Source organism: Onychomys torridus, chromosome 1, assembly GCF_903995425.1.
Source record: "Onychomys torridus chromosome 1, mOncTor1.1, whole genome shotgun sequence".
Lineage (NCBI taxonomy): Eukaryota > Metazoa > Chordata > Mammalia > Rodentia > Cricetidae > Onychomys > Onychomys torridus.
The window spans coordinates 43,688,652-43,716,638 of NC_050443.1; the positions used below are offsets into that span (position 1 = coordinate 43,688,652).

Here is a 27,987-nt window from a genome sequence, read left to right on the forward strand (position 1 = left end):
ACTCCTGCCAGGAAGCTGGGGTCATCCTTGTGGACTCCTGGAAGTTTTCCTTGGGCTTCTACTGGACTCTGGAAAACCCTTCTTTGTAGTCATCTCTCTCAGCATGGACAGTGCTTTTGATACTACAAGCTGATACCTGAAACTCTGGGCCTCAGCAGTAGAACACAGACACAGGGATGAGAACCCAGGAACATTCATAAGTACAGCAACTTGGAGCCAGGCCCTATGGAGTCATCTCCACCCCCAGGAAGGCCTACAGTCCTTGCTCCAATAACCAGGTACCTCCAGCCATTCCCAGGGCCAAGACTGCAGAGATACCACAGGCATTGTCTTCTCCTACTACTGACAGGCCACCAGCCTTGCCCCATTAGGTCTCAGGGCTGGCAGCAAAGGACCCACCAACTGTATGTGTCACTGCTGACATTCATGTGGCAAGATCCAGCCTTTCTAGAATTTAGGAAGGTACTATACCTCCACTGAGAACCAGAATGCCCCCCATAATCAAACATTCTCATTTGTGCCCTGAAACTTGGCCAAATTATTTACGCTAAGACACATGTAAATGCTGATTTCTGACAATGTGTTTGGTATAACATTACAAAACAATATTTAAGCCAAAGGAACCAAGCTGTCAGGGCTACTGGACTTGGAATACACAGATGAGCATTGTGGGTCTAGAGCTACTTATTATGGCAGTGAAGATCCATGGACAGGTCTCAAAGGTCTAGCCATCCTCTGGAGGACAGGCAGTGTTCTATAGTCTACTTCAGAACTGGAATAATTTGATGTCAGAGAATAGGGGCTATTAATGATGAAGGACACCTCAGCAAACAAGGATGTTACATTAACTCAGCATGCAGCAGCATTGCTGGGACATTAACACCTCTCTTGCAGGGGTCCACAGCTGAGGAGATTTATGGGGAGTGGAACACCAAGGAAGTTCTGGCCTGGTTCAAGTGGTATGCTGGGAGCTCCTGCAGAGCAGCCAAACCATGTTTGTAACAGCCTGCTCCATCTGGATGTGCTTGGCTCTATGTTCCCCTTCATTTCTCTCTCCTGCTTTGGTATCAACACACTTCCATCTTCTACTTCACCCTGGAATGCTGCTCTGAGTTAATCATAGTGACCATTATTGCAACCATGGGGGCAAGGGTTCCAAGAACTTCCCCTAAACGCATGCTGCCGTGACAGACAAGGACCCATCTCCTAAGCCCGATGACATGATGACCGGAGGAGTTGGGAAGTGAGGGGATGGGATCACCTAGTTGTTCAAACTTAAGACCACTTACAGGGACCAGGTCAGAGTTGCCTCATACCTCCCATCTTGCCCCACATCCCTTGGCTTCTGAGCATATTCAGCTGCGGGTACTCCCCAGTCTTGTGGCAGGTGATATCACTGCTATTTTGCATGCTTAGCACTGTTTGTGTGCCTCCTGGCTCACTACAATCCAAGCATGTCAATGTGATGACAAAAAAAGCTCTGACAGCTCTGTATTTAAGTTGGTCACTGAGTTAAGACTCAATTGTATCATCAGACCTCAAGTAAATCAATCTTTGGGCTATCTCAGGGCTGATTCTACAAAAGTTCTCTCTGTACTACAGCCTTCCACCATAGCAACACAGAACAGATGCAGTCTCTGAAGGTGTTGTTCTGTGCATGCTACTCTCCCTGATGTCAAAACCAACCTGACCTATTGGGCAGTGAGGAGGAATGGCTGCAAGAACAGATCTGGGTTGAGAGAGATTTGCTGGGAGAATGTAGGGGCTGAATTATCTTCTAGGGTAAAATGAGACCACTCCTGCAGCATCAGGGCAAAATGACGGGGTCCTCACAGGCAAGCAACAAATGATGGATTTAGAAAATGATGCTTTCATTTTACAGAGTACTACAGGACCCAGGGCTACAGTATCTCCAATATCTGAGACACAAACAAGGGTATAAAAAGCATGGGGGATGTGGGAGGCATGCTAACACAACACAGGAGTTGAAAAATGAACTGTAAGCTGCCTACGGGGGGGCTTCCTAGGGAAAAAATGTGGAATGAGGTCCTTGTGGTCTCGTTCTAGCAGGAATGGATGTGTGTTCTCAAAGCATTTTCTGCCACTCAGATCTTGGGCCTGTGGGGATAGGAGCACAAGGCATATTTCTCTATGGATAGCACCTGGCAAATTTCAACATGGCAGCTCCTAAGAAACGACATGAATGAACCAAAGACAGCAAGCCCCAGAATGAAAAGTGTGTGAGTTGTACAGTAGTAGAGGGAAGGGGAGGTGGTAACGCAGGATGCACCTCTGTGGCAACAACTCCTTACACAACTCTGACGCCTCAGCCCTCTATGAGCCTGTCTTGAGTTTTCAGGGAACTCTTATTTAAATGTGTGTGTCTAAAACAGGGCTGGACAGAGCCAGGCAGGTGAAATGTGCTCTCTTGCAGTTCTTGGTCAAGGGAGTCCAAGATATGCCCAAATCAATATAGATTATTGACAGTGCTCTTGATTGCTTCCCGGAACTTGAAGGTAAAATGCAATTCTGAAGATACCACACACTTTAGTTGGATATCGGAACTTAGAGGAATCAAGCTAGAGCCAACCCAGAAGCCTCCTCTTTGAAAACTAGCTCTCATAGTATATGAAGGTGCTATGCAAGCAGCCAAGGAAGAAAAGCAATCAGTAGTCCCACTGCTGTAAAGGCTGGGAACCACAATAATAACCAGCAAGTCAAGATAGCCCCCATTGGTAAAATAGTAACACTCCTATCTTAAGAGTAAACAAGAGCTCTATAATTAGACTAAAGGCCCCTTCAAGAGGAGGAAATCCATGTCTGGTACTGTAAACCCAGCCAGCAACGCATGGCCAGTGAGGTCACGGACCCTCAAGAAAAGCCTACAACTACCTCTTGTCCGAACTGCTATACTTTCTAACTGCATTCTAAATACATCTCCTCGTACTCACAGGTAAGTATAGATCTCATCCCTCATCAAAGAAGCTTCTTTGTGAAGCACACAGAGACCACCATGGAAACCCACAAATAACCCAAATGCAGAAAACAACTGGTGGTGGTATTTCTAACCCCAACTGATAACCCCTAAGGATCAGGGAACATGACAGAAGATGGGGCAGGAATATTTACACCACGCACTGACATGCCAGCACATATGGGGGAAATCCCAGGGAAGCATTTATCTAATTACTCTTTATCAATAAAAGTTGGGAGTCAGATACTGGGGCAAAAACCTGAATGAACAGAGAAGCGGCAGCCCCATCCTGCTTGAAAGAGAGAGAGAGCCGATCTTCTCCAGGGACAGCCCCCTGATAGGTTCTCTAACTACGAGTGGTCAGCCCTAAACACCCATATACAGATGAGCAACAATAAAGGGACCCAGTAAGTTTCCTTTGCTCTCTCTCTTCCTCCCTCTCTCAACCTCCCTGGGTGTATGTGTGTGTGTGTGTGTGTGTGTGTGTGTGTGTGTGTGTGTGTGTGTGTGTGTGTGTGTGTGTGTGTGTGTGTGTGTGTGTGTGTGTGTAATAACTAAAATATAAGAAAAAGGTCAATAATTTCAAGAGGAGTGGGAGAGGACACAGGAGATGTTAGAGGAGGAAGGACTGGAAATGATATAAATATACAATACCAGTGCATGAAATTCTCAAAAAATATATTTTTTTAGAAATAAAATAGTTTTGTTTCCTTTAAAAACCACTGCAATAAAATAAAAACACATTTAGTTTTCTTTGCATAGAGCACCTCAAACTCTTGTAACTAACAGAGTGACAGAAATGTCTTTTGCTAAAGTGGTCCATCTGAGCTTATGCTAAAATAGCAGCTTTGGGGTCTGAACTAACTCCCCACAGTCTCAAGAAGAAAGCTGGACTCCATGAAGGCAAACTGCCTGATCAGAGTGGGAACGTTCAACCCCATCTCATCCTCCAGTCTGGAATTAGGAGGTGGGGTTGGGGATTGAGAGAGACAAACTTCCAAACAAAGAGGAGTGAAGTTTCAGGTGAGTGTGCTCACCGGGGCCAGAAGTGTGGCATGTCCTGAGAGGCAGGGGATACCAAACTCAACACCTACCCTAGTACCTCTTGCACACCAGCTTCTGAGCTTCATCCTTAGGAACAAACCCAAGTAAATGTGTACCTCAAAGAGTTGGCCATCTTAGGAAAGTACTGAACCCAAGGCTGTAGAAACCCTGCAGTCAGAGTCAGTGCGTTGAGTACAGGGCACCACATTTGCAGGGCACATTTGCAATGTGTTTCTGAAGTAGGAACAGTCTCATGGGACACAGTCCTTGAGCCTGAGGATTCAAATATTAACTCAAGGTGGACAATGTCAGAACTGAATTAAATGGATATCCAGCTGAGTTAGAGAATTGCTGTTGGTATTAAAAATTACATCACATAATTGGTGTCAGAAAACATCACCCAATTTGGGGGAAAAACTCTTCTGATAAAGTATTTTGATCTCAAAGGAAGAACATGAGTCCCTTCCTGATAACATTTTTTTTTGTTGTTGTTGTTTTTTGTCTCTGTGATGCTCAATGTCACCCACTCTGTCCCAGCTGCAGTCCAGCACTGAGCAGCCCACTGGTGGCTAATATGCAAACACAATACGTGGTATTTCTGCTCCACAGATAATAAATGCAGAAAATTAAAAGGGAAGCAGTTTAGAACTAATTATGGTTTACAATCTAATATTCTGTGATGTGAAGGCTATTATTACTATAATTAGAATTAGGAGTCTAAAAATAGATAGTAAGTACAGAAAGATGGGGAAATCTGAAGGCAAAATGGCTGATATTCCAGAGAAGAGGAGGAGTATTACAAAAAGCAAATGCAGGAATCTGGAAGGTTCCAGCATTTCTACAGAAGCTGAAATGCCCTCTGTCATATCTCCTCACAAATTAGATCAAAGCTGTCTAACAGTCTCCCAAATGCAAAATCTCTGCAGGAGGAATCTACAAGCAGCTTCCTCCCAGGCTAGGAAGAGACTCAGATCAGCGACTCTGTATTCTTCAGGCTGTTGGAATAATCGCAATCATGTGAGATGAAAGACGCCTGGGGACAGGGATAACAAAATCTGTAAGGGGTAGGTCAAGAAGAATTCCATTTTTAAAAAACTTTAGTGACTCTGCCATTTTGACTGGATTGAAAAATCTATAATTTGCAGAAAATTGACTTCAGAGTTGAAACACCCTGGAGAGAAGATTATGTGGATCAGATTTCAGAACAGAACTTAGTGAAATGAAGCTTCAGGAACTAAAACCCAAAGCTGACAACCATTCTGGACTATCCATCTGTCTTCCACCTCATTGAGGCAGCCCTCACTCCTGCCCTGCCAGCTCTCCTGGGAGCTCTGGGCCTGCTGGCTTCATTCTTGAACATGTCCAAGTAGGTCAGGCCAAGCGGGTGAGTGGCCAGGGAACACAGAAATAAGAATCAATGGATGGCTGTTATCAATTGTCCCAAAGAAGCTCCCACGCCTTGGTGACAGGCAAGGCCCCAGGATCCATCCTGCAACTAGGACTTAATCAAAGCAATGCCAGGTTGAGGCAAGAGTTCAGAGACATGAGTTTTCATTTCTTAACTGTTTATATTTGTTTTAAACCCGAGATTCTTGGGGACCCTTGAAACTGCTGTGTAGAGGCACTGTCATAGCCCTCTACCACTTGTGGGGCCACTTTCCAGATCACTGTCATCACCCAGTCTCCTAAGGCCACAAGCTGCCTAGGAAGAGGCTTACCTGGGTAGGCTTCACTGATACAGGGACACATAGTAGTACCAGCATTGCCTATCTTCCCTTTAGAAGAGTTGGGCCTCTCTTTGTCTTTCATGTTGATAAAGCAGGACTGTTCCCATCTGTGACCTCCACTGTATACCTACCCATTCTTATAATATTCTGGAGAAACATTTGGACTTGCTATGATGACCACTAAATAAAGATCAATGGACACACAACTGCACACATTTATGTGTACTGTGTGCTAACACACTACATGTATGTAATGTACAATGATCAAATCAGGGTAATTAGCATCCCATCTCTTCAAACATTTATCATCTCTCAGTGCTTAACCTTTTCTTTAAATGAGTTAATTACACAGCCTGATTATAAATGGCTGAAAGAGGAAATGTGACTAATACATTTCTAAGTGCTCTCCCATGGCTGTGGTCAATGCCTTCCACAAAGTAGGTACTCCCAGTGGTGAGTTCAATAGATAAATGGGATTTTAAAAGTGAAACTCTATACATTTCTGCAAATGCAACTCTTAATTAGAACTACGCTGTGCTTCAAAGAAATCTTAAGGTCTCTAGTGATATCCTTCAGAGAGCAGGTGTTTATTTATGGAATATCTGAACTCAGTACCGTAATAGTCTTGCTGTAATTTTCCTGGAAACCAGCTGGCTTTAAAATCACATGCCATGTCTGAGATATTACTGGAAAGCAATGAAGTTTTGAGGGCCAGGGAGGTGGGCATAGGTACAGATAACTGTCCATCTCTCAATGACACATACTTCTCTCTGTAGACTGGCATGGTGGGGTATAATTCTAGCACTTGGGGAACTAAAACAAGAGAATCACCTCAAGTTCAATGCCACCTTTAGCTACACAGTAAGCACCTAACCAACTATGGCCACAGAGAAAGATATGATGAAAGATATGTGTGTGGTGGGGGATGGGTAGGATGAGGGGGAGGGGGGGGGAGGGAGGGAGGGAGGGAGGGAGGCAGGGAGGTGTCAACAGTGTTTTGTTCCCCACAGGTCCCAGGGAAACAGCCATCATCTCCAAGAGTTGTCAGAACTTAACTAACATACAGCATCCCATTGTGATGTAGGAGAGTTGACTTTATTTTGGATCAACTTACTCCCCCTGCCCCGGGTTAATGTAGACTTTTGGGTTTGTTCATTCCTTCAACAAAGGTTATTCAGTACCTATTGCAGTCAAGGCAGTGAGCTAGGATCTGGAGGAACATACAGTGGGGCTCAACCCCAGCACATGAGAGTTGCTAGTCAGCGGCAAGGGAGAGACCTGAATGCAAGGAGCATATGGACAAGTGGGCACCAGATATGTCACAGGGTGACAAGTCTATTAGAGGAAAGGAGCAGCAAAGAGAATAAATTGGGGGCTGGAGCATAGCTCAGTAGTAGAACATTTGTCTACCATGCTCTTCCGTTCACAACAGTGAAAAGTGGTGGGGGAGGGTGGATAAACATCATAGACTGGATATAGCATGGGAAGAAGCATCTCAAGAGGTGGTATTTGGGAAGACAACAGAAGTGAGCAAAAAACCCCATCAAGTGGCTTTCTAGGTAGGGAGAGCCATGCATACAAAATCCCAGAAGGACATTTGTGAGCAGCAGGTGTGGATAAGATCAAGACAGTGGGAGCAGATGAAGGAAGAGGAATGCAGGAGTGTAAGAGAGAAGACACAAATCAGGAAGGTAACCTCACTGGCTTCAGCTCTGAGCTCATCCAAGCAGCCCAGAGCCCCGGAAGGGGAGGGATCTGGGTCTAGAGGCATTAATTTTCACTTAGGTCACTCTGGCTTCTGTGCTGAGAATCAATACAACTAGGGGAGAAAATGAATGAATAGGCGGCAAGACTAGACAGATGGAGGTGAGAAAGGCAGCCACACAGGGGAAGCCATGAGCTGGTGGATGACAGTTAGACGCAGGCTCTGTTTTGAAAGTTGAGCTACTAGAAGTCTTTCAACACAGAAGGCACAGGGTGATCCTGGGATCCCTGGCCTGAGAGGATGCGCTGCCATTTGGCCGGAGTAAGATGACTGTGAAGAGGGAAGGGATGAGTGCCCTGGAGGATGCAGCTGGCATTCCCAGACATCATACATCCCAGCATACAAAAAGGAGGCCAGGAGAGGAGCACCCCTGAGCATGTGGTTGTTTTAATGCCTGCAGAGGACTGTCTCCAAAGCTCCACACTATCATCATTAGATAGTGAGAGCCCTCAGTGAGTAGCTGAGTGCACCTCCAGCACCTGTTTTAACCTCTCAACTACACATGGATTCCTTAGAAACCTCACCTGCCAAGGGCCACCTCTTCTCTACAATTACTTCTGCAGCTACACTACAAGAAAGACAGGCTCAAGCACTGGGCCCAGCTCTGGGAGTCATGCTGAAGAGAGGGATGAGGGATCATATGACCAAGGGGGGTGGGCGGGTCAAGCTCATGACAGGGAAACCCACAGTGACAGCTGACCCAGGTCATGGGAGATCACCCACCTAAGCCCTCTGTATGTGGGTGGTAGTTGTGTAGCTTGGTCTGTTTGTGGACCCTAGTAGTGGGACCAAGATCTGTCCCTGGCACATGAGCCAGCTTTTTGGAACTTATTCCCTATGAAGGGATGCCTTGTTCAGCCTTGATGCAAGGGGAGGAGCTTGGTCCTGCCTCAACTTCTTATGCCATGCTTTGTTGACTCTCATGGGAGGTCTTACCTTTTCTGAGGAGTGGATGGGAGGTGGGGGTAGAAAGGAGGTTGGGGGAGGGAACTGAATGAGAGGAGGGAGGGGAAACTGTGGTTGGTATATAAAATAAATTTTAAAAAATTTAAAAAAAAAGAAAGACAGGCTTCCCTCAACTTACCCAGTTCCTACTTTTATACAACTGACTCAAGAACCATGCATGGAGCCAACCCAGCATTGGTGCATGTTAATTATCAGTTGAATACAACATTATTCTTGGCAAATAACCTGGCAAGTTCAAGGAACTAAGTAACATGGCTGCACAAAGACTGATCATTACCAACTCTGCAGGTCCCTTCATCTGCAACAAGGCAGTGACAGAACCAAGGGCCACAACTTCATTGGTCGCCCATTTCTAGAAATAAAAGTCACCTGTGGATGCATAAGTCGATTTAAAGCCAAGTGTCGTGTTTGACAAACAAGAATTTCCAATCTGAACTTTGTAATCCATCTCACTCTGGTGAATTATATACCAATAGTAGCATCCTTAAATCAATTCAGAATAATTTTTTAAATGTAGTATGGCCTACAGGAATGATGCTACATAAATATTTACATGTGAGAGAAATCCAAGTAGAGAATTAATGAAGGAGTTTCAAATATAAAATTTTGCAAAAAGACAAATTCCTAATTTAAAAAAAAATGCACTAGAAATGCAAGTGTACAAATAGGCATGGTGATGCTTGCTTGTATTTCCAGAGCCTGGGATGGTGAAACAGGAGGACTGGGAGTTCAAAGCCAGCCTGAACCACATAGCAAGGCCTTGTCTTAAAAAGAAAGAAAAGAGAAAAAACAAAGTGAAAAGAAAGAAGCTAAAAGAGGAGGAGGAAGATAGGAAAAGAAAGAGGGAGATGAGAAGCAAGAAATGAAGAAACAAAGAGGAAAGGAGACCATGTAAAACATACAAGAGACAGGGAGATGTGTTTGTAAGAACTACATGTGCACAGAATCACAGTGGCATGAAGATTCCACCTAAAATAGAGGCCGATACTCTTAAACTCAGATTCTAATTTTTGCAATTTGATGGAACTTACATTTTACAGTTAAACAACTTAGATTAGAAATATACATGTCAAGTTAAAATTCAAGGATAAAATACAAGTTGAATATTCTTTATTCCAAAATGCTAGCACTGAGGTGTTTGGGGGCTCGGGGAGATTGGGGATTTGGGAGCAGTTTGCATAGATTTTGCTAGACAAGCATCCCCAATCTGAAAATCCCAAAGACTCAGAATCTGAAATATTCTGAGTGTCACTTTGGCAATCAAAATGTTTTGTGCTTCAGAGCATTTTCTGATTGTGGACTTCTGAATCCCTGTATTCGATTCTCTGTATCCTTTCCAGACCATCTTGGGACTCTAGAGCATGGAGTGTGAACACCCTGGCTAAGGATTCCTCAGCCTCCTTCAAACAGCTGGAGAATTCAGACAACGGGAGAGGTACTTATGAGTTAGGGAGCAGCTACAACACAGGCCATCGGTCTCTAGGCGTGGCCCTGCATCTGATTATTTCTCGGGCATGGAATGTTTTAGAATGCCCTAGAATCATCCATCAGTAGAATATAAGCAAGCACAGAGTCCTGCTGTTGCCAATCTTACATCCTTGGTCACATCCCATCAGACAGGACAATCTGCATGCAGTCCTCCAGCACTCTCAGTTGGCTAGGGGCTGGGTGTGGGGTCAAGCACCAGCCTCAACTCTTCTTTCCATGCAATTCCAGCACATGCACATGGGGCAGGAACAGGCAGGCTCATGGCAAGGGCTGCCTCTGCCTGAACTTACCATTTGCAGCCAAATGTTGGTGGTTAAAACTTGGTTCTTCTCATCCTTAAAAAAATAAAAGGGTGACATACATAAATATGGCTTATATGCTTCACAAAAGGAGTCATGATACAATGATTCATGTACAAATCTGACATTGGGGATCAGTGCTGTGTGTGGAAATTAAAATGCACCAGGCACTTCCAAATCTATGCCAGCAGCATTTCCCCAGAGTTGAGCTTTTCTATTTATTCTGAAGTAATACACATTTATTACAGAGCACTTACAAAGGACAGCAAAATATAAAGAAGAAAATTAAAATCAGGCCATCCTACCATCAGAAATGATGCCAGCTAAGTCCTTGGCAATTTATCTTTTTACACTCCCCCAGGAAGAGGCATGATCGCAGGGAGCTCCTGCCTCATACTGAGGATCTAATGGGCCATTAGTCTGCTTTATCTCTGCATGGGTCTGGGCTTTCCTCTTTGTCTATCCAGCAGGCAACATGTCAGACCCTTGAAGCCTCTAATGTAAATATAAGCAAGGTGAGTAAACAAAGGACCAGGAAGGTAGGGCAACCTTGTAAGTAGGCTCAACACACTTCTATATTTCTAATTTCAAAGTCCATTTCTCCATTTCCAAAATACAATCCAGATGAGAATCAAGTCCACATACTTGCCACCCGGCGTTCAGGAGAGTACAACTACCATGGTTTGGTTCAGACAATGAACACCTCCTAAATTTGGGTCTTGGGTCTTAAGTCTCCCCACCCCCCAAATGCTAAAGGTACCATCTCCATCTTGGCATTACTGGGAAGTGGTAGAGACTTTAGAAGATGGATCAAAAGGGAGGTTCTCAAGTGAAGGGGAACATGCACTTTGCAGATGCACTAAGATACCAGCCCTTCTTCCTCTTCCCTTTCCTTTTCTGGCCATGAGTGAGCAGTTTTCCTCTACCACAGGCTTCCACCATGATGTGCTGCCTCACTACAAGCCAAAAGCAATGGGACCAACTTCTTACCAACTGGAACCTCAAAAACTGTGAGCCAACCCTTTTTCTTTTTATAATTTCACTATTTCAGGTGTTTACTCTGGTGCCAGAAAGCTGACTAGCAGCACATCATCTAAAGAAGTCTCATAGAATCAGGTCCTTCCAACTGGCTTGCCAACAGCCCCTTTTCATAGCTGGCCATACCCAGCTGTGTCAGCAAAATACAAGTACAAGGGGTAACTGGAAAGATGATCACTCAGTGGTTAAGAGCACTGGCAGCTCTTCCAAAGGATTCTGGTTTTATTCCCAGCAGCTGCAAGGCAACTTACAACTGTAACTCCTGCTCTATGAGATCCAATGCCCTCTTCTGCCCTCCCTGGCCACCTGGCACACATGCAAACAAAGCATTCTTAACATAAGGGAAAAAATCCCATTACAATGTGCAAGGAGATAAGTTATACTGAGGATGCTGTCAGTCAGTTTGAAATCCTCAATTATAACCTAAAGAGCTTTGAAAGTTAGCAACCAATACCCTCCATGGAAAGTATTCATGAAGACCTGCCAAGAAGTGAATCCTTAACTCCTGTATCAGTAGCTGCCTGGCTTAGTTCACTGACAAAGACTCACCAAGAACTGACCCCTGGCAAAAAGCACAGAGCATATGCCAGGGTGCAGTCAGTGGCTAGGAATGCACATGAGAAATGAACACTGCCACTAGTGGAAATGTAGCCCACATATAAAGAATTAGCAAGACTTCGATACATCGATGTTCCTGTGCTTATCTAAGCATCTTCTGGGCACCTATGAAGGTGTGATGAGCAACTATGAGAGAAGACTGGGTTGTCTGTAGAGGGGCATGGGATGAAGCACCAGAGGATCCCAAGCCAGGATGAGTCCAAAAGAAATGCAGTTTGATCAAAGCAAGAAATACACCTACTTTTCTAAACTAAAATGTGCTACACAACGTTTAGTGGTGACCATTTGCAGGTTAACATGTCCCATGTTCTATGCTGAGCAAATGTTTCCCCGGTAGAGTTACATACACTTTAATTGTGGTTAGTAATCCCATTCCTGATCAACCCCAACATTACCAGGAAGCACTGCTAAGTTCTTCAGGATGTGTATCTGTTGCCTCAAGTTATTAGGCAGCTGTTGTTACTAATGGACTTAGAGTTAGCAAGAGTTCCATTCAGGTCCCTTTTCTTCTTTTAATTGCGTTTGTGCCTGCCTCTCCTGAGAAAGGCTTCTGTGGTTTGGGAGCTCAATTACTAACAATCTAATTAAAAGCCTTTCTTCTTTCCAAAGTCTGGACAGAAACCTCATTAGAGTGACACTGGATTTCCTTGCCGCGTAGCAGCATGGGACCAAAGCACAGCGCTTCAAACTGTAATCAACAAGCAGCAGCCAGCCACCACCTGGCAGCACAGCGATGCCAGACAGAAAGATCCACGCCAGACTGCAAAGGAAGTCCAGGACCAGGCAGGCTGCTGCCACTCTCCATTTGGATCTCCTCTTCTCCTGTCACCATTGGTCAGGTGAGAGGAGAAGGTCTCCCTTTCCTTCCCAGCACCGTATGCACCTCCTGCCCATATAGGCGAGTGTGTTACACACCCATGCATCTATCATCTGTCAGTTTGCTTCCACACGGGGGGGGGGGGGGGGGGTGGGGTGGGGGGTGGGGGTGCTGTCTGCCTACAGAGATGTTCAGCTCACTCCACAGAGGGTCAAAACGTAAGTCCACAGTGCATCACACAAGGCTTTTCTACAAGTTATAGTCCGGCCAAGTTGGCACTCTTTCAGCAAATATTGGTGGACTACTCCCACTGTAATCAGCACATGGAGTGAAGTAGTCAGTTATCATTGTTCCTGAGGTGGGATAAGGGTCCCATGTGTAAGAATGACACACCTGTGCAAATGGTTATGACTCATTGCCTTGCTTTTACATGCTAGGCTCTCTCAACAACACAGTATCTGGGTCCCCTCATGTCTACCATGTAGACCCCAGCCATGACCCTTTGTTCTTTGAGCCCTGCCTGCCAAGGTACCAGACAGATGATCCTGTATCCATGCTTCCCTCACCTGACAGTACACGATGTACAACATCAGCAGACCTCAGACTCCTGGAAAGTGGGGTTCTAAGCTAACCTAACCCCAACCTCACAGAGGTCTTGTGAGAAGGTGGCATAAGTGAGCCTATAGAAATACCTCTTCTGTAAGACCATGAGCTGCTTACAGGCAAACCCATCTCCTCTCCCTGAAAAGCTGCTCAGAAATCAGGCCCAAAGTAGTGTCTCCAACCCTCTGCCCAGGCCACTGTTCTCCAGTTCCACTCAAGGCTAGCCCTCCTACCCTGCTTCCTGACACAGTCTTGTGCGCAGCAGGCCCCAGGTAAACCACCAGTCCTGAATTTGCTTCCTTGCCTCATGGCTGCACATTTTCATGTTCGCCAGGGGAAAGAGGAGACTAAGCTTCAGTGTTCTGAGACTCTGCATATGGCACTCCATGTCCCTCTGGTCTCCCACAGAATGATGTTCAGACAGGACAATGCCCACATGGATGCCATTCACATTGCCAAGATCTACATTGGGATGAGGGCCAGTTCCGCATGCCTTCTCTTCCACATAAGTATCCCCCACAGACACCAATCCACCTGCCTGCCATGCAGCATATGAACTCATTTAAATACCCATCATCAGTAGGTGTAGCAACCAATTTACTTCCCTCACAGCTTGGACACCACCTTGTCCACACACTGTGATTCTTTCAGAGGAGAAGAATGCTACTTCCCTGGTTAAGGGAGGGTGCAGTACTCTGAAAATAGCAAGCCACAGGTACCCCACAAGCAACACAGGCTGCGGGTCTAGGTCTATTATAACAAACACTATATACCAGCTGGCTGTGGTAGCACATAATTGTAATCCCAGAATTGGGGATTACAACTGTGGAAGCAGATTTCAGGAGCTCAAGATGATATTCAGCTATGTAGCAAGTTCGAGGCCAGCCTGATTTACATAAGACTCTGCCTCAAAAATAAATAAAGCAAAACTTAATAAAAACAAAATAAAAGTTCAGAAGCAACAACACTGCTGAACACTGAAATATGGGCTTTGAAAAAATCATAGGCCTAGCTGAGTGGTGGTGGCTCACACCTTTAATCCCAGTACTTGGAAGGCAGAGGCAGGTAGATCTCTGTGAGTTCAAGGCCAGCCTGGTCTACAAAAGTAAGTTCCAGGATGTCAGCACTGTTATACAAAGAAAGAAACCTTGTCTCAAAAACAAAAAAAGGAAAGGAAAGGAAAGGAAAGGAAAGGAAAGGAAAGGAAGGAAGGAAGGAAGGAAGGAAGGAAGGAAGGAAGAAAGAAAGAAAGAAAGAAAGAAAGAAAGAAAGAAAGAAAGAAAGAAAGAAAGAAGAAAACTTCATAAGCCATGAGTCTGACAAATAGCAAGTACTGTTTCTCAGTTTGGAGTTCGGATGTGTGAGGTCAATATACTGGAGTGGTGGATCTGGTGTAGCTGATGAGTGCTTCAGATTCATGGATGGGTTTCTTCAAGCGGCCATCTGGCTCTTACCACCATGAGAGGCTCAGCAACACAGAGGGGCAAAGTCGACCTCAGCTCCCACCAGTGACAGTAACAGCTACCACAAAGACCTCCTGAAGCTAGTGAGGAGCAGTGCCACCTAGTCCGAGAGACTGCAAAGCTGTCACCTGACTGAGCTTTCCTGTGAGATACAAGATGAAGGATCCCAGCCCAGCATGAGCTCCCCATTGTCAGCTGACTTGCCCCCCTTAAGTCTATTTTAACCTGAGCACATCAGTGAAGAGCATCCTTTGATTTGTGTGACACATTTTTAAAAATCTGATCTTAAATTATGGTGCACCTAATGTAGATTGTAACTGTTCTGGTGATGCTTACTGTGCAGTCTCACATTTCTACAGGCATCACTCTTCTGGAAGTTATGGGGAGATGATACCCAACAGTATTTTACACAACTCGGAGAAAAGCCATATATCAACCCTGTAAATCCTTGTTACAGAAAAGATATTTGGTTAGCACTCTTGTAGTTTATAACAAACATGACTTATTTTATCTATTTTCAACCATGTTTTAGCTGTCACAATCCAATAAAGCTGGTTATTATTTTAAGTAACTTATAATGCATAGGTGGGCTCCTGTAGCATGAATCTTAAAAGAGTCTTATTGATAAAACAAACCTTGGGCCAGGTAGTGGGGTGAATGCTGGAAAATCAGAGAAGCAAAACAAGCCACAGCTTCCTCACCTTGCCAATTCCTCGGGTGATCCTGTTTCCTCAGACTGGGAGCCTCTGTGTCCTCATCCAAATGGATCTCAGCTGAACTGTGCTGCCCAAACACCTAAAAGCTTAACCAGCCAAAAGCTTCTAGTTTCTGGTCTTCATTCCTTATATACCTTTCTGCTTTCTGCTATCACTCCCTGGGATTAAAGGCTTACTTTCTGGGATTAAAGGCCTGAGTCACCAAGCTTGGCTGTATGCTTGAACACAGATAGATCTCTGCCTCTGGAATGCTAGGATTAAAGGTGTGTGCTACCACTGCCTATCCTCTATCTATATTATGGCTGTTCTGTTCTCTGACCCCAGATAAGTTTATTAGCATGCACAATATTTAGGGGAACACAATACCACCACAGGCTCCCTAATTTCATTTTCTATGCCTGTTTGTGTTGAATGCTTTTCTATGAGCACATACTACCCTATGATCAAGCAAAGAGAATGCATACATGTGTCAGCTGTGGAACTATCAGCAACCTCTGGCCTCGGATCACACAGTTAAAGGCGGAGGATGAGCTGCACACACTGCTAACCCCATCACTGTGTAGGCTGACACAAATGATCAAGAGTTTGAGAGCAGCTTGGCTTACAGATTTAAGACCCTGTCTGTTAGCATTTAGACATTACCTGGTTCATCCCTTGGAGACCTGACAGGATGTACTTGCTAACACTCAGGCAAATATCTAGATAGCCCAGGTCCTACGGCCAGTCTGTGCACATGCATTGTGTGGATGTGTAGTCTCTAGATGCATGCACTAAATCCCCTTATTAAAGGCAAACTCCCTCTCCCCTTCTCTCTCTTCCCAGGAGGCTGCATCTGCATCTCCTCTCTTCCCTTGTTCCGTCTCCATCTCCTCTTCCTTTCTCTTCCTCTCTTATTCCTCCTCTCCTCACCCTTATCTCCAGGTGTGCACTGTGTCGCCCCCCAATAAATTCTCATGTGGCATGTCTTTCTAGGGACCCTTGGCTCCAGCACGCCAAGACTGCCTTCCACTGTTTTGATAACATCTGGTGCTTTGATAACACTGTCTAAAGAAACTTAAGCTGAGATGCAACTCATCTATCTCTTTGACCAGATCTAGGTGTTCTGAACTAAAATATCTTCCTGACCCCATGTTGTCACAGTGAACACGTTGATTATGATTAAAAAAAAAATGCTTTCTCTTGACACTTGACATCTGTTCCAGACAGAAGATCTCAGAGAGCAATTTGGGATGCCTTTAGAGCAATAGTTCTCAACCTGTGGGTCGTGACCCCTTTGCCAAATTTCTATCTACAACAATATTTACATTAAGATTCATAACTGTAACAATATCGCAGTTATAAAGTAGCAACAAAAATAAATGTATCAAAAAAAAAAAAAAAAAAAAGCCAGGTTGTAGTTAGAGTTTTCCTACCTGGCCCAGAGTCAGGACAAATCTCTCTCACCCGCCAGGCCCATAGACGCTCAGAACCAACCAAGTAAACACACAGAAACTTACATTGTTTACAAACTGTTTGGCTGTGGCAGGCTTCTTGTTATCTACTTCTTCTGTCTTAAATTAACCCATTTCTGCTTATCTATACTTTGCCACATGGCTTGTGGCTTACCAGTGTCTTTACATGTTGCTTCTCACGGCGGCGGCTGGCGGTGTCTCTCCAGCCTTCTACTTCCCAGAATTCTCTTCTCTCTTGTCCTGCCTATACTTCCTGCCTGGCCACTGGCCAATCAGAACTTTATTTACACAGAGTGATATCCACAACACTTCCCCTTTTCTTTTTTTTTAAGGAAGGTTTTAACTTTTACACAGTACAATTACATATAACAAAACAATTATCAAGCAAGAATTACAGTTACAATATTAAAGAAGATATCCTATCTATCTTATATTTATGAGTCTAAGGTTTTATATCTAACATATCTTTTATCATAACTGAGGAAATTATAACTATCTAGTCTTCAACCACATCAAAGACCTCAGAAGGATATAATATTACCTGAGAACCGGGAGAAGGATGCAAGCAGCTTTCGGGAGTCTTGCAGGGTGGACAGAGACAGCTGGCAGCCTGAACAGTCACCTAATGTTCCTTTGTAAAGTTGGGGCATTTGTCTTTAGCCCACAGGGCTAGAGTCTCTAGGTCACTTCTCTCAGTGTCCTGTAGAATGTCTGGCAGTTTCCTCTGTGAAGCAGGAACCCGAAGGACCATTTTGAAAGCAAAGTTCAGTGGTCACCTGTCTATAGGTCCTGCATGTCCAGGTGATCGAGCAGTCCAGGCAAGAACAGTTTTTTGCCCAAATGGCTATTTTTGCCAAGGTGAAGATAAACTCCATATGAAGTGTCTTCAATGCCCATCCTCCTCTCTGAAGTAAATCGGTGCTGCCAGGAGCAGACATGTCTCACTGTCCAGAAAGTCTAAATTTTAAAAGTATTTTAAATGCCATATTCTGTAGGTCTTTGAAGTATTTGAAGATTACCTATCTATCTGAAATATGTCTATGTATATCTAGAAGACTTAACTAACATGGCTACGAGTATGATTATCATAGATGACTAATTATTAATCTATTTTAAGTTATCCATTTCAATATAAAATGATCTATACAAACATAATACCTTAAACACGATTAGAAATATACACACAGTATAACAAAATTAACTTTAAGTTTGTATCAATAGACTAAAATCTATACTAATGTAAAACATTTTAAATGAGTTGTTGCTCTTTAGAAGTAAGTTCATTAATCTACCCTTTCATCCTATCATATCTATATCACCAGGTGTTGGTGGCACATGATTTTAATCCCAGCACTCAGGAGGCAGAGGCAGGTGGATCTCTGAGTTCGAGGCCAGCCTGGGCTACCAAGTGAGTCCCAGGAAAGGCACAAAGCTACACAGAGAAACCCTGTCTCAAAAAAACAAAAAAAAAAACAAAAACAAAAACAAAAACAAAACAAAAAAAATTATGCCTGGAGGTCACCACAACAGGAGTAACTGCATTAGGAAGGTCAAGAACTTATAGAGGCTCAGTGAGTTAATCATGATGTTACTTCCTTCTTTCCCCTTGTGATCAATGGACGGAGTTCTACTGCGGCTATATACTACAGGTAGGTGATTGGCCTGAGGCTGAATGCATACATATGTAAGAGGTTAAGAGTCACCTACTAAACAAACTGCTAGGGAAAGGTTTGCAAAACTATAAAACAATAACTTCCCTCACTCAAAGTGTTACATTTTGGAAAAGTACAAGAGTATTTTTTTTGTTTTTTGTTTTTTGTTTTTTGTTTTTCTGGAAATAATATTTAACCTAATAGGGTTATCATTATAAATGAATAGACTTTACATACTTTTTGCATATATATATTAAAATGTTTCAACCTTGTAAATACTGAAAGCTTTAACACATACACATAAAATCTGGGATCTTCAAAACATTTAAGAGAGTAAAGGGGTCCTTAAGCATCAAAGATTGATGTCCATTGCAACAGGTTTGGCATTCCCAACACCCTCTGGTTCTCACCTCAGAGGCTCAGCCCAGCCCCTTCTGGGCACAGAGACAGCTCCTTCTTTAGTCTCAGTCTAGACTGTTCAAGGTCTTGCCCAGGAATGATGGGAAAAGTCTGGCTATCACAGGCAGACCTGGCTGGCCTCTTCCACTCACTGCCTGTGCAGGCGCCAGAGGCTGCCAAACTCTGTCATGACTGTTTCCTTATCTGCAACCCCAGCAGTGACAATGTAAGAATTCAGTAAGTCACCCAAAGTATCTAGAACACAAAGCCACAAAGCGGTTCACCACAGTTCAGTGACCAGCAGGACCACGGCTAGCACAATGGAGCTCAAGCACTTAGAAGTGGCCAAATTGGGAGCACTTCCTCCACATGCAGAGGCCTGTGTTTGGGGTTGTTTTACTCTTGCTAAAGACAAGGCCTAGAAACTAAGTGCCTAGTGGTCCCATTTCATTCACAGAACTGGTTGACAGTTACTCTGTGACACATGAATCCACAGATGTCTTTTTCCCCCCAATGAGTGTAGTGGAATGTCTGAGTCTGGGCTACTGGCCAAGGGGGAGAGCTTCACAATCTTCTCCAGTGGAAACAGCACCTATGTGTACAAATTTCTGACAGTGTGATTATATCCTGAGAAGTAAAAAGTACTCATTGCCCTGCAGTCTTTAACTCAGAACCTAAAGACATGGAAGCTGGAAAGCCAACACAGTTCCCACTGAGGCAGACTGCAGCCCTTGAGAAACTACTGCAGCAACAGCTTCTTGTGTGGTTCTGAATTCTTTGATTCCATGTTTAACTACCAGAGCCAATTGTGCATTGCTTGAGAGCACTGTTTTTAGGAGTGATACAGAAGAAAAGGCTTAAGGGATTTTTAAAAATCAAAGCAGAATATAACAGATTTTTTTTTTAACCATTCCCTACTGGTCAGTGTTCAATTCCTTCCTGACATCATCCACCCCAGAAAAACAGAAAAGCAAACTGGAAACCTAGCCAATCAGGCAGACTCCTTCAGGCCAGATAACTGCAAATATGCAGAGGCAGGTGTCTCCTGAGCTTAGTTCCTTGAGCCAGGCAATGACAGTAGACTGTCATTTCCCCCACTGTGAACCTCACTCACAATACTGAAAGGGAACAAGACACACAGCCAAGAAAGTGTTCCCATTCACTGCCTGCATGCCCAAAGACGCCCTTGAGTCCATTGAATCCAAGGGTGCATTTCCAACTGTATGCACAGGCTCCCTTCACTAAGAGAAGGCATTTCCATTCTCCCACAAGAAATGAACCCTGGCAGGTAACTGTGGAAGCAGAACCCAACAGAAAGAAGAGAAGCCTTAGAGTTATCAAAGCAGGGGCAGTGGGGATGGAAGACGGGAGGGAGAAGTTAGAGATTTTCAGCTCAGACATTCTGAAGAGGGAGCAAGGGTTTGTATACCTCTATGCTTCAAACATCCTCCCTCCTTAACCAGCACCAGGCATCTCTGCACTGTTCCCAACAAACACATGTAACAAGTGGAAAGAAAGACCTGCAAGTGAGTCAGAGGTCCCTTGTGCCTGCACCAGAAGACTCAGATAGCAGAGATACAGACAGCATCAGTATGAGGCCTGTGACTTTTCCCAGCTCACTCTCATGTAATCCATCAAAGATCTAACATTGCAGAGAAAGGAATCCCAACAGACAAAAATAAATAAATAAATGGGAAAAGAATGAAGTGTGTGAACAGAAGTTAGAAACAGAATTTATCTATTTGCTCAGTATCTTTCGAACATTATACTTACTTACTAAGCAGTACTGGGGTTGAACCCAGGGCTCCCTCACATTAACAGATGTTCTAACACCAAGTGCTACCATCAGCCCTGATTTAAATTTTGTTTTGAGCTCAAGTCTGTTGTTGTTTCTTTTTGTTCTTTCGTGGGGTCTGCCACCCAGATCCCAAATAAATCACAGAGGGTTATTCTTAATTATAAATGTCCGGCCTTAGCTTGGCTTAGTTTCCTGCCAGCTTTCCTTAACTTAAATTATCCCATCTACCTTTTGCCTCTGGGCTTTTCCCATTCTCTTATTTCTGTAAATCTTACTCTTACTTGGTGGCTGGCTGTGTAGCTGGGTGGCTAGCCTCTGGAGTCCTCCTCCTTTTCTTGTTCCTTCCTTTCACCCCTCCATCTCTTTTCTCCCGTTCCTTGATCTTCCTTCTATATATTCTCTCTGCCTGCCAGCCCCACCTATCCTTTCTCCTGCCTCGCCACTGGCAGTTCAGTTCTTTATTAGCCCATCAGGTGATTTACACAGGTGTAGTGACACTGTTTCACAGAGTTAAACAGATACAAAGGAAAGTAACACACCTGAAAATAATATTCTATAACACAAGTCTTCCTAAGCCACTGGTTATGCCCTCACTCCTTAGCATAGGCAGCTCTTGAACTTAGGGTCCTACTGCCTATTTCCTTGAGTAGCTGGGATCACAGGGTACACAATGCGATGAGGCTTAAATTTATTTTTAATTGATATATTTTAAAAATGTCATAAAATCACATATAAAGTATGGAGCACCTGCAATGTTTCTCTATATTATATATGGATACATCATGTAATGTTTAAGCCACATTAAACATGCCCATCACCTCAAGCTTTTATGAGTTCTTAGTGAAACCATGCAAATGCTTTACTTGTGGCTTTCTGCAGTGTGAAGTGCTCTAATCTACAGCCAGCCAGATGCACAATGATGCACAATGATACACAATGCCACATCAGACCATCTGACTCCACCTCAGTGGCCACTGCCCAGCCGCTTCCCATGCCCCTTCCCTTAGAAGCAAGATTAAGAAGCAGTAACTTTGCCTGCTTTTTATTATTTGATGTCTAATATTTCTGCAAATAATATATATTCATTGGTTTAACAAACCAAGCAAAAGTGAACCAAGGCACAAATAAGAAAAAGAATGACCAGAAAAAGAATTCATAGATATATAGCATTAAAAATAAAATTATGAACAAGCATACAACATAAGAAAATGAAAATCAAAACAAGTGACAAACTACGTTCACATTCATAAACATAGTATGATTATGATTGAAGAAGTGAAGAAATAAATAAACAATCCTTGGAAAGGGTTTAACCTCAATATGAAAAGGAAGGCAGTCAGCTACAGCTAATAAAGTCAGAAAAATAAACAGTCTAGAAAAGGTCCAAGCAAGAGGCCCAAGCATACTTCTCAGTTCTTGTTATAAAATTCAATAAAGTCTTGGATTAAATATGATTTAAAAATCAAGATAACAAGATAATGGAAAGAAAAGAGAAGGAAATCTGCAGACCTAATAATCTGAGAGCCCAAATAACACTACCACATAGTTAATAAGTTAGAAACAGAAAGGGACAAAACAGACAGCTAAAAAATTGAGTTACTGGCATGAGGTAATCACAATTTGTGTAGATGGAAAATGGAGATTAAGTCAATTAGGCAAGAATCCTGAGACAGAAGTGAAACCAGGAAGACACTCTGGGTTGGCTAAGAGAGCACAGCACCTGGAGGGGAGTGGAATGTTCCAAGATGGTAAATAGAGCATCTGCTCAGAGTCCAGCAAAACAGCAGGCTCCATAAGCTAAGTACCAACAGGCCTGCTACACAGTATCTACAAAGGAGACAAAAGAAAATGAGTATTTGAAAGTAAATCTAAAATCACCAGAAAGAAAAAGAAATCTCAACAACAAACTTAAAGAGAATATTTTTTTCAACGTAATATTTTTATTGATTATTTGGGAATTTCATACAATGTACCTTAATCACTTGCTTCTCAGTCCTCCTATGTCCACCCTCCCACCCTTAAGCTCTCTCCCCAAAAGAAAAAAAATACACCAGGTCCCATACACTCACTGGAGCACGGCCAAACTCCCAGTGGCCAGCCCCTTAAAGATAACTGAGTCCTTGGCCCACCCCATGCCAGAAGCCATCAACTGTGAAAAACTGCATTCAGCATCGTTATCACAGTGTGTAAGGACTCTCTTCAATGGTTTTCTCTCTGAACCGTTTCTTTAAAAGAGTTTGACAAGTGTGTGAACTGATACTATAGTGGGCTGCAGAGGCAGCAGAGCCATGCAACACCAGGGTGAACTTGGAGGTGCCAATGTGAAATAAAAGACTCTTCTACCAAACCTCCCCTCCACATGCATCCTCTTCTACCAAACCTCCACTGCACATGCATCCTCTTCTACCAAACCTCCACTGCACATGCATCCTCTTCTACCAAACCTCCACTGCCATGCATCCTCAGGGAACCATGTTCTAGAAGAACCCACTGGGAGAACAAAAATGAATTTTGTCAGTTTCAGCCTGGACACAAAGCAACAAACAAAATGGACTATCATCCTCCTAAGAATATGGTCTCCCTTCGGTCACAGAGTTCAAACTTAAATAGTACTTAGTCCCTGAGAACTCTACCAGCCATGGAAGGAGCAAGCAGGTAGCTCTAGACTACTAAAGCTATGAAGAATCAACAGAATAAACAAATGACCAAACAGAAGAAGAAACAAAAATTAATGATGCTTAGAAACATAAATAAAATATCCTTGACTTCAAAATAAAAAATATATTAGGTGAAAAATTATATTTGACTAAGTGATTAAAATAATTCCAAAAAAATTAAGACAAACATATCAGGATGACAGGAAATGTCCTTCACGAGTAAGGGAAAAAATGTCAAATTGTTGGAACACACCTCCATAAATTCAGACTAGAGAAGTATGAGAGGGTACCACTGAATAAGTACAATTAATACAATTAAATGTTTTATGATATAAAAATATAAAAGAGTAAAATGTGTGAAGGAAAGGGCATACTTGAAAAAAGAAAACATTTTCCAACATGAGAAATTTAGCAACTAAAATAAAAACTCAGTGCATGTGTTGGTCAGTTTTGTCAACTTGAACCAAGCTAGACTTATTTGAGAAATTTCCTCCACAGGCTATGCCTGTAGGCAAATCTGTAGTGCATGTGCTTGACTAATAATTGACATGGGAGCCCAGGTCACTGTGCCACCACTGGGCAAGTGGTCCTGGGTGCTATAAGAAAGTAGGCTGAGCTAGCCAGTAAGCAGCATTCCCCCATAGCCTCTGCTTTAGTTCCTCCCTTGAGCTCCCGCCCTGCCTTCTACCAGTGATGGAGTATGACCTAAGAACTATAAACTGAATTAAACCCTCTCCTCCCCAACTTGCTTTTGGTCATGGTGTTTTATCATACCAACAGAAACCCTAATAACAGATAAACTAGAAAACAGATTAGGAAAGACAGAAAAGATAATCAGTAAGTAGAAGACAAATGTGATATAATGACTTGCTGAGAATGAGATGGAAAACATGTTTTAACAGACAGACTGAAAAGATTCAATACATATCCACAAAAAAAGCATAAGAAATGTCAAAGAAGGAGAGCTGAGAGATTTCCAAAACTGGACAATGAATTCTCAGATTAAGGAAGTACAATACCCTCAAAAGGAAATGAATGAATTAAAACCTAATAAAGTGCATTTCTTTTCTGCCCCAGCACGCAACGACTTTACCATCAATCACTCCCATGCTTCAAAGAAAAACACCAAGCAGACTGAAAAATCAATGGCTTTTCTCAAGACACAGGAGGCACTAATGTTACAGGGTGAAGTGTGACACAAAAATCTGGATGTCAGCAAATACTAAAGCATAGCCTAGAGTCCTGAACTTGTATCAGTGCTTAAATGGGAATTTGATAATCACTGTAAATGGAGTGTGAACTTGAACAAGAATAAGGATTCTGTTGACCACAGACACCAGATGCCCTACAGTTTCACTGCTCTTATCTCTAGGAACTGGGCCATGCTGTCTTGGTAAATGTGCAAGATTCCTCTATGACTACTCAAAGCAAATGAAAAGAAGCTTTGGGAACAGATGCCAGAGCCTTCCCATAAGAAAAGCCTATGTTCCTGACAGAGCCTTGTCAGTCACTCCTGCCCTCTCTAACACTGTAGCAGTTCTGCCTCACTGGATGACAAGAAAGGCTACAGACCAATGGAGACACCTGTGAAGGTCACAACTCATAGGGGAGCCCAGGAAAAGATTGTCACTAAACCTAGGACATCTGCCCTAGGCCCTACAATACCCTAGCTCCAGCATAAACAGTAACCATGGTAGGCTACAGCAAGAAGTCTCAGTTCTCTCAGAAGGGTTAAAGTGTGGGTGGGTGGGTTGGTGGAGAGGGGCTAGGAATGTAGCTAGGTTGGTAGAGAGCCATTCTGGCACACACCAAGTCCAGAGGTGGCACTCCAGCATGGTACAGTCGAGCTTGTGATCCTGGAGCAGTTGGGAGGTAGAGACAAGAAAATCAGATAGGAATCATGCGTCATCTACTACATGGTCAAGTTTGAGCTCAAGCCAGCCTGGGCTACCTGACACTCTGCAAAAACAAACAACAACAAATGGGAGAGGAAAATGATGAGAAACAGGAAAAGCTGAGGGGACCAATAGCAACAGAAACCCTCTGATTTCATGGGGGAAATTCTTAAGGCCAGTTGGAAAGGCAGTTGAGCACTTCTTAGGAATCTAACCTAATGTCCCACCACTTGAACTCTTAGGCACTTACTCAAAAACATTTACCTACAACTCCCCACCCAATATGGTAGGTAGGGGCAGGGCTGGGAGGAGAGGAAAGAAGGGAAATTGTGATGAGTCTGTAAAAAATAAAAATTAAAAATTAAAAATCACCTGTATTGTATGCTATTCTGTTTGTGTTCTGACAAATAAAACTTGCCTGGAGATCAGAGGGCTGAGCTAGCCACCAGTTAACCATAGAGGTCAAGCTGTGGTGGCATACACCTTTAATCCCAGCACTTGGGAAGAGGAAGCAGGAAGATCAGGAGTTCTAGGCCACCCTTGGCTACAGGAGATTGAACCAGTCTAAAAGAGGAACAGATCTGGATGGTGGTGGTGCACGCCTTTAATCCCAGCACTTGGGAGGTGGAGACAAGAATATAAGGGGGGTGGAGACAGGATTTGTCCCCCATTTGGTCTGAGGATTCATAGAGATAAGAAGTTTCTAATGGCTGCTGCTCTGCTTCTCTTTCAGCTTTTACCCTGACATCTGACTCCCCATTTTTATTAATAAGACAATTAGGATATGCTTCACTACCTGCATATGAATGTCTACAGGCAGTTTTATAACTAGGAAAATCAGTATGTAACCAAGGAGTCCTATAACAGATGAATAGATAGATGGAAGCAAACTGTGTCATACAGTGGGTTATTTAGGGTTAAAAATGAATGAGCCATCAAGCTACAAAAGTTATAAAAGAAACAACTCCATCTTGATAAGGGAAAGAAGCCAGTTGAAAAAGCTACAGTGCTTGGTTCCAATTACAAGACAGTGTGCAAAAGGCAAAAGGTGTAGGTTGTAAACAGTTGTGTGGGTATGGGGAGGTGGGTAGGGATGAACAGGTAGAGTATGGGGATTCCATATGAAATTGTAAGGGTGAGTACAAGACATATAGCATTGGTTAACATTTGTAGAACTTTATAGCACAAAATAACCCCAAATGTACTCAAAGCATGTAGAAAGCACTGAGAAGTGAGGAGGTCCAGCACAGAGTGCAAAATATGACCAAAGGTTCCAAACACATGACAAAAATAAAGGATTTTGACCCTTAAACTTCATAGGGTCTCAAAAATTCCAAAAACATTGTGCTCTGGCTGGTGAAACTGTTCCCAGACAGAGGAAATGGTCTGAAAATTATTTCTGAACCCACCATACACTGTTGTGGGTGACATGATGGGAATCTGATATCTTAATGCTGGAGTAAGAAGAAATTAGAACAATGTTATGTTGTAATGAATTAGAAGGGAAATGTGAATACACATTTAGTGTAATGAAGGCACAGATGTTAGTTATAGAATCACTCAGTTATGTGCATATATAAATATATGTGGGGTATACATACAAGTACTCACAGATGTGTACAAGTATAAATATACAGGAGTTATGCACCTTGGTGTCTTTTCTCTGTCAGCTTAGAAAGTCTAGAAATGAAATCTCAGTAGCACTTTATCACCTGGATTTAATTGGTTTTTAATTATTCTCCAATAGAAAGAGATAGCCAATTTAAGTAACTGACAAGCATTACCTATAATGAACCTAGAGCATTGTGCAAAGCCAGAAAGTGAGAAAAATAAGCAGAGTATAAGGGATACCACACTAATGGTAGTGTGTGGAAAGGGCACAAGGCACCTATAACCATAAACTACAATTTGAACAAAATAAATATGGATTACAACCAAGCCTACAAAAGTAGTATCATCGTCTACATTGACTTAAATAAATGATTTAATAAATGAATACATGGGATACAACAGATAAATCTCCTGTGCAGACAAAGTCCAGATAATTATATAACTACTCTGCCTCTAAGGTGGTAGAACACATTCCTCAATTGAGGGCTGTATCAGGCTTTTTCTTTTGGGTCACCAACCAGCTCCCAAATCATGACACAGAGACTTACTAGTTTTGAATGCTTGGCCTTAGCTTAGCTCTATTTCTGGCTAGCTCTTTTAACTTAAATACCTGTTTCTCTTTATCTACCTTTTGCCTTGGGGCTTTTTTATCTTTTCTTACTTTTTTGCTGTCTCTATGTCTGTCTGACTGACAGCTTCTTGGATTCTTGCCCCAGATGTGTCTCTCATTCTCTCCTCCTTCTTCTCTTGTTCTTTTCTCTCTTTTTTTCTAGCCTAGATTTTTCCTATTTATTCTCTCTGCCTGGCAGCCCTGCCTATCCTTCTCCTGCCTAGCTATTGACCACTCAGCTTCTTATTAAACCAATCAGGTGCCTTAGGCAGGCAAGGTGAAACAGATGCAACACATCTTTACATAATTAAAAAAAATGCAGCATAAACAAAAGTAACACACCTTTACACAGTTAAAGTAATATTCTGCATCACAAACAAATGTAATACATCTTTG

General features: G+C 43.0%; 1 protein-coding gene across 2 annotated transcripts in view; it reads right to left on the reverse strand.

Annotated features, from left to right (window-relative positions):
* Positions 1–27,987, reverse strand: part of Chrna7 (cholinergic receptor nicotinic alpha 7 subunit) — a 123,974-nt gene that overhangs the window by 60,344 nt on the left and 35,643 nt on the right. For both annotated transcript variants that reach the window (XM_036202011.1, XM_036201995.1), the window contains one exon: positions 10,255–10,299. In XM_036202011.1, coding sequence (XP_036057904.1) covers positions 10,255–10,299 — 45 coding nt within the window. The remainder of the gene's footprint in view (positions 1–10,254; positions 10,300–27,987) is intronic.